General features: G+C 36.4%; 1 protein-coding gene across 1 annotated transcript; it reads right to left on the reverse strand.

Moving 5' to 3' along the window:
- Positions 1-326: 326 nt before the first annotated feature.
- On the reverse strand, positions 327-5561 carry LOC121431979 (cell wall protein IFF6-like). The gene is made up of 2 exons (XM_041629779.1): positions 5246-5561; positions 327-2321 (listed from the first exon to the last, which is right to left on the reverse strand). Exons 1-2 carry the CDS (start codon positions 5309-5311, stop codon positions 1383-1385), a joined length of 1005 nt encoding a protein of 334 aa, XP_041485713.1. The 5' UTR covers positions 5312-5561; the 3' UTR covers positions 327-1382.
- Between the last annotated feature and the right edge of the window lie 1218 nt (positions 5562-6779).

The raw sequence follows: 6779 nt of genomic DNA on the forward strand, positions 1-6779 counted from the left end.
AAATGGTTGTTTTCAGGGTTTATTAGTTTTAATACATGCACTTGTACACATGTTTCATCTTGGTTTGAGAATTTTTTTAAATCGGCTGCTCACAAAGTTAAACAATACCTTTAATCCTAACACATTTCTATTATTTCTTTCCACAATTTAAATGAGATGATTTGAAATTATACAATTAAACTTTGTCAAAATTGTAGGCAAAACTTGTAAACTCAAATTCCAATCGATCATAAAATCATTCACAACTTTACGGTCAACTTTGTGAAACAGTACAATGTGTGAACTCACTGTCTGAAGCAGAATTAGAGACCACATTGTTAACACCCTTAACGTTTTCAAGTATTTTATTGAGTACTGATTGTTACACTCTTCAGCGTTTTGTAGACTGAAGAATTTTATCTTGCCTGTATTTGAAAGACATCGGAGTTGTTCAATATATACAGTTATTTCCAAAAAATTCTACACATTAAGTATATTGTTTACATAAACAGAAATAACATCGAAGCTCATATTCTTATCATTTAAAGCCCAAGGCTGTGTCATCGTTGTTAAACACTCTTAAAACAGAATGACTTGAAATCTCAGTTCGGTGCAACTAGAATGTAATATATATATGTTCATCTACATATATAATTAGGAAATGGTCGAATAAGTCTAATGTTTAGTTATTGTAAACTATTTTATTAAAAGTGTTTATGTTAGATATTATTTGTATTTTTTTCCACTTTATGCATCGAATATAATGCAACATACCACATTTTTATATCCTATTGTTGGTCATAAGAACTGAAGAACAAGTATAATCGGGAGCGTAAATAATTATGTGCAAAATGAAAAAGGATTAGAATAGCACGTTGCATAACTGTTGATCTATAAAGAGAATCGGTCTTACACCGCAGCAAATATATGAATTTCTTCTTCTTTTTTTAATAAAGACAATTAAACAAAATGATGTTACAAAGAGCTAGATCATAGAGCACTGATTGTGATGCTTTATAAAACCGTGACAAGACTAATCTTTTTAAAATATAGTCAAGTCACGAAAAAAATCCATCCCATATAAATTGCGCGAAGTATTAATTTGTTACATCATATTTTATAATCGGGTGTAAAACTGAGTAACTATTGGTTTTCTGTTTCTCCTATATGAATTGAAAACAAATCCCTAAGATCCAATCTTTATACAATGTTTTCCCGAGATACTGTCTTCATTGTCCCTATTCCTTGGGTGTAGCTTCTTCTTTTTTTAACTTATACCAAATAATTTGGTTTTAATATCGGAAAGTCTTCAATGATAAAGCATTATAGAATAAAGATTTATCAGGAATGACGCCAAAGCTATCTTTTGAAACACGTAAAAGATTTTATATTTTTAAGAAGTTCTAGATGTTGTGTTTTTCACGGTTTAGTTCAACTGCTTTCAGAAGTAGTTCCAATAGTTCCTCATCTGCGAATCGCTTGGCTGATGCTGGTTGAGTTTCTGCCATTCCGCCTTCTTCGTTGGTGGGAGCCGTGTCAGCACCAGCACCGGCTTCAGTATCTGCAACATTCCCAGTCCCTGCATCAGCATTGGTGTCAGCAACAGGGTCAGTGTTAGTGTCAGCTCCGGTGTCAGCATTAGCACCAGCTTCGGTGTCAGCAGCTCCAGTTTCAACACCCGTCTCCTCTTCTGTTCCTGTGTTATCGTTTGCATCAGCTCCGGTGTCAGTAGCTCCAGTTTCAACACCCGTCTCCTCTTCTGTTCCTGTGTTATCGTTTGCATCAGCTCCGGTGTCAGTAGCTCCAGTTTCACCACCCGTCTCCTCTTCTGTTCCTGTGTTCTTGTTTTGAGCTTCTTTCAACTGATCAATCAGCGTCTTCCAACGAGATGGTTCACCTTCCTCCTCCTCTTCCTCTGCGACTGTTTCGGTTGGTTCTACTTCCTGTTCTTCTTCTTCCACCCAAGGACTTTCAGGCGCGATGTCCGGCGCGATCCCGCTGAACATGGCCAAGACTGCGGCAGCGTCGAGACCTGATGGCGGGAAGCAGAGATTGTACATCATGTTGATCACCACGTCCCGTTTGGTCTCCAAGGTCTCCCTTCTCTTGTACAACCCCTGCATCATGCCGCACAGCTGGGCTGAGGTAAGATCCGAGTATGGTTTGTTGATTGCCACAATTGGGACAGGCGCTTCTGTGGTTGTCGCCTCTGTCGTGGGTTGTGTTGTGGTTGGTGCTTCGGTCGTTTCCTCGTCGTCGCCACCGAACAGCGTATCCCAAAACTTTTCATCCATTTTCAGTATTTCTCTTAGGAGAGCTTCCTTTTCCGACATCTCTCGCATCTGATAAAGAAAATGACGAAAGAGGGGGGAAAATGCCCATGAAAGTCAAGTAGACTTACATAACTTGACAGTATATTTCCATTAGAGTTTCAAAAAGGGAGTGTTTCTTTCTTCTTTTTTGGAGGGGGAGGCACTGGATGCACTGTAATTTTTATTGAAATTGTGAGTATGAAATGCAATGTTGGTATAATTATTGTGGCAAAATTTATCGTTTTATGATTTACTTTGCCATCGACATCGATGATCTAATTAAGATGAGTCAAACAAGATATTCTAGTAATATTCCTCTCAATGACATACTTTCAATATGGAAACTTTTTTGTTAAATGTGTTCTGTGCAATTATTGTGTTGGTTTGATTCTTTGTGTCATTATTGGTTCCAGATGTGGGCGATTATGTTTGTTTATGATATGACTTGTATAGAAGGTCACAAACAACATTATTAATGCATGCCAACCCCCTGCAATCATTAATTGCCATGACTAGTACCTTATTCTAATTAATTATTCCACACAGTTGCTTGTTTTTTTTTCCAGAAAAGATTTAATCTCACAGATAGTAGTGAACACAACGGAACAATCATCACGTCGTTAAAACGGGCAACGTTCGTTATTCCCAAGTTTCCAATATTCCGGAGGTTCGTTAATCCGAAAACGAAATAAGGTTCGTTAGTTCGAAAAAGACATAAGGTTCGTTAGTTTAAGAATGAAATAAGGGTCGTTATTCCGAAGGTTCATTAGTCCGAAAACAAAAAAAAGGTTCGTTAATCCGAAGGTTTGTAAGCCTGAAAACGAAATGAGGTTCGTTATTCTGAAGGTTCGTTAATCCGAAAATGAAATAAGGTTCATTTTTCCTCAAATGAAAAGTTTTTATATAGGAACAAAAAACGGTGTTGTAATTAAAAAATAATAGGATATTATGCAGTAATAGTTTCAACGGAGGATTGATGCAGAATATGCTGTGGCCAAAAGCAAGTATTGCATCAAGAATTGGCCCGTGGATCAAGCATCTTAATTGTGATTTTATCTGAGCAATTGCTGCCTGAGCGATTGGATTAAGAATGTTGGGGACAATTTGTTAGTCACCTGTGAATAACCGTAATAATTTTTTTTTCAAAATGTAAAATGTATTTTTTCCACATGAAATGTGCCCTTTTTCAAAATGAAATACCTTTTTGAAGTAGAACATAATACATTTTAGGTTAGAAATCACAACAAAATTTTGACTTGCGCTTCGCGCTCGCTATAGTTATTGTTTAATAAGATATTCACCATGTTTCTGGTTTTAAAAGTGCTTAGAATGTCCAGTTTTCAGGTTTGAATATCAGCTCGCGATTCGCTCTCGCATTATTCGATCGTGAAATATGTATCCTGTTCATGGGTTACTAAATGCAGTCCTTAACAGGTTCCTTTTCTGGTGAGTGTATTGAAAATTTCAGCCCGCGCTTCGCGCTTGCGTTAATTCTTCAGATAGATACACATCTTCATGATTACAAAAACTACTCGGAATGTCTAATTTTCATTTCTTATTGAAAAAGTCCAAAAGTTTGAGCTTGCGATTCGCGCTCGCACTCGCAGCATCTCGCAAGGTTGCTCTTTAAGCAGTAATTAGCGCCATGATTGACAAATAAGCGAGTTTTACAACTTCAGATTTGAAAAAAATCAAATCCAAATATTTGTATTTATCTTATAATAATCAGAAATCACTTCAAAAAGGTTTTGTTCAACTTAATTACTACAAAACACACAACATTTTCACGCAGATGATAATCTCATGGTGAAAATATCAGTTTGCACCAAAATGTCAATTTTGACATAATAAGTGCCCTTTTGGTTTTTTTCCCCAAAACCTTGGACCAGGGTCTTGTAACACAAAGGTTAGCAATTAATCGTACGCTTGATTTTCACGATTGATTGTAGATTGTAGTCAATTGAATCAATCGTAGAAAAGGTGTTCTACGATCATTGCTAAGCTTGTGTCACGGGCCCCAGCTTACGTTCCGCCGCCCCTTCCTTCCATTTGCATAACAATTGAAAAGAAACAGCGCCCCCCCCCCCACCACCACCACCAGGCTTTTAATTTCCTTCCAGTTTTCCCGGATTCGCCACAGATTATTTCATTTTAGATTTAACGAACCTTCCGTATAAAGAAACCTATTTCATTTTCGGATTAACGAACCTTCGGAATAACGAAACTTAATTTTCGTTCTCGGACTAACAAACCTTATATCCCTTTCGGAATAACGAACCTCATTTCATGGCTCAATAAACAAGTAAATGTATGAATAGATAAGGGTTAGGGTTATGTATTAGGGTTATGTATTATGTATAGTTACTTCACTGATAAATATTTAATTAATTAATCAAATGAATGAATTGAATAACAAATAAATGTACAAAAATATAAATAAAAAATAAATGAATAAAAATGACATGGTTAAGTAAATAAATACATTGATTAATTAACTAATTAAATGAATGAATTGATACACCACTGTATTAATAAACAGAAGAGTAAACCAAAATATTGAATTGATAAATGAATGAATATAAAGAAAGGATGATATAAATAAACAGGATGACTAAATCAATTGATAAATGAATGAAAAAATAAATAAATAATGATTATCAATATTGGTTTCTTTTCCTATAGAGCACCGATCTGTGTGTTTTTTTTTTTTTGGGGGGGGGGTACAATAGCTTAACATAATACTTAAGAATCGATGTACATACGTTGTTTTAATAAAGCGAAGAGATTTGTGTAGGAGTGTTACACTTTATGTATAAAGTCTCGATTAACAGCAAAAAAGTAAGCACACCTACACCAAACTGTACTGATTCATAGTCTCAATGCGGAGTTGAATATTTTCATTAAAATGTGATAATTTAAAGGGCACATTTCTTTTGCCCATTCATTAAACTTACCGGAAACGCCTGTGTTATGGCAACAGCAACAGTCATTAAAGCAACTATGCAAACAAATTTAGCCATTTTGAAGAAATTTGACTCGTTTTTTCCCCCTGGATAAAAACAATGATGTGATTTCTGCTGAGAGACGAGATCATTCACACCCTATCTCAAAACGGGGTGAGATGCATGGAATATCAAAATGGTGGTTGCGCCGCTGTGATGTTGCAACCAATATGACTAGTATATGGTTGGAAGCTACAAAATACATCGACCTTCGCGGAACAGTGACTTTATTATTCCTATTCTAGATGAATACACACCATGGTGAGAGCAAAGTGAAAGAAATAAAAGGAAACCGTATAAAAAAAATCGAAACAGAAAAACAAACCCGAACACACTTTTCAACCCACCTACGTTCTTTGTACAGTTATTCTCCCTTTTCTAGTTTAATTTTCAGTGTGAGTCAATGTGGATTCCTTTTGTTACCTATTCAGGTATGTCGCAGGAATTCGTGAGGACTCGGTCGTATAAGTAGGGTGGGGTATGAGTGACTTGGGTGGGTGGGATCTGTAATAGATAAATAGACTAGGGCGCCGCGGGCGGTTCGTGATGGTGAGTTAATTGGTCTATACAAAAACGAAACTTCAAGTTGAAAGAATTGGAATCCCTTCACTTATTGATTGATTCGGATCCATTCCTGTATAGTTGGCATGGATAGTACCTGAATCTGGACCTGAATTCATAAAGGTCGTTTCATTTTGAATCCATCTTACTCACTTTTTTTCAAAAAGCATAATAATTATATACAGTAGAAAGAGTAGATTTTAAAGACCACGGTTGTGTTGAGACCTGATAGACATCACTGCTCCAACGAGTCTGCAATTCACCAACATAATTATTTTACACATCTACCCCGACCAGCCTAGCTTGGCCCGCATATGGATATTCAAGTAGTGACAGTGGCGTAGCGAGTCAAACATTTTGAGGGGCCAAATACGGCGGAATGGACAAAGTTTCTCAAATGCTGTTAGTGAGCGAAGCGAGCGAGCAAAAATGTTTACCTTTTGGACTTAAAGAAATGTAATTTTGTGATAGATTTTGACATAATATAGCCATAATAATCAGAAAACAGTGAACATTCTCATATCTCCTTTCCTTTTCTTTCTTTTTCACTTTATTTCTCTTGGTCATGGATTTTTTTTTTTTGGGGGGGTGGGTCCGTGGCCCCCATCCATAAATGTTTACGCCAGTGAGTAGTGAAAAAGAGGAGAAAGGGGAAAAATAAGAGAATAAATGAGAATGAAAAGTATAAACACCGTATCTTTTTCAAAGGCGAGTGACAGACTCGCCAGACATCAAGGCTTTCGTTTGTTGTATATTTTTCTCTTTTTATTCAAATTGACTTTTTATTGAGGTGGGTTTACCCTTTAATCATAGCCGACAGGTCCGTCCTCTCGGATACCCTGCAAACAGTCCTTAAAAACAATCTTTTAAAATGTTCCCACACTGTAAAAACTGTGTTGTTAAAACTGACACCAATTGGTGTTAA

The sequence above is a fragment of the Lytechinus variegatus genome, chromosome 18 (genome assembly GCF_018143015.1).
Source record: "Lytechinus variegatus isolate NC3 chromosome 18, Lvar_3.0, whole genome shotgun sequence".
NCBI classification, from domain to species: Eukaryota; Metazoa; Echinodermata; class Echinoidea; order Temnopleuroida; family Toxopneustidae; genus Lytechinus; species Lytechinus variegatus.

Bases quoted from the DNA above. Each gene is read 5' to 3' on its own strand.
- LOC121431979 (XM_041629779.1), bottom strand. From the start codon at position 5,311: ATGGCTAAATTTGTTTGCATAGTTGCTTTAATGACTGTTGCTGTTGCC. The intron at 2,322-5,245 runs GTAAGTTTAATG...TTTCTTTATCAG, and splicing joins CCATAACACAGGCGTTTCCG to ATGCGAGAGATGTCGGAAAA.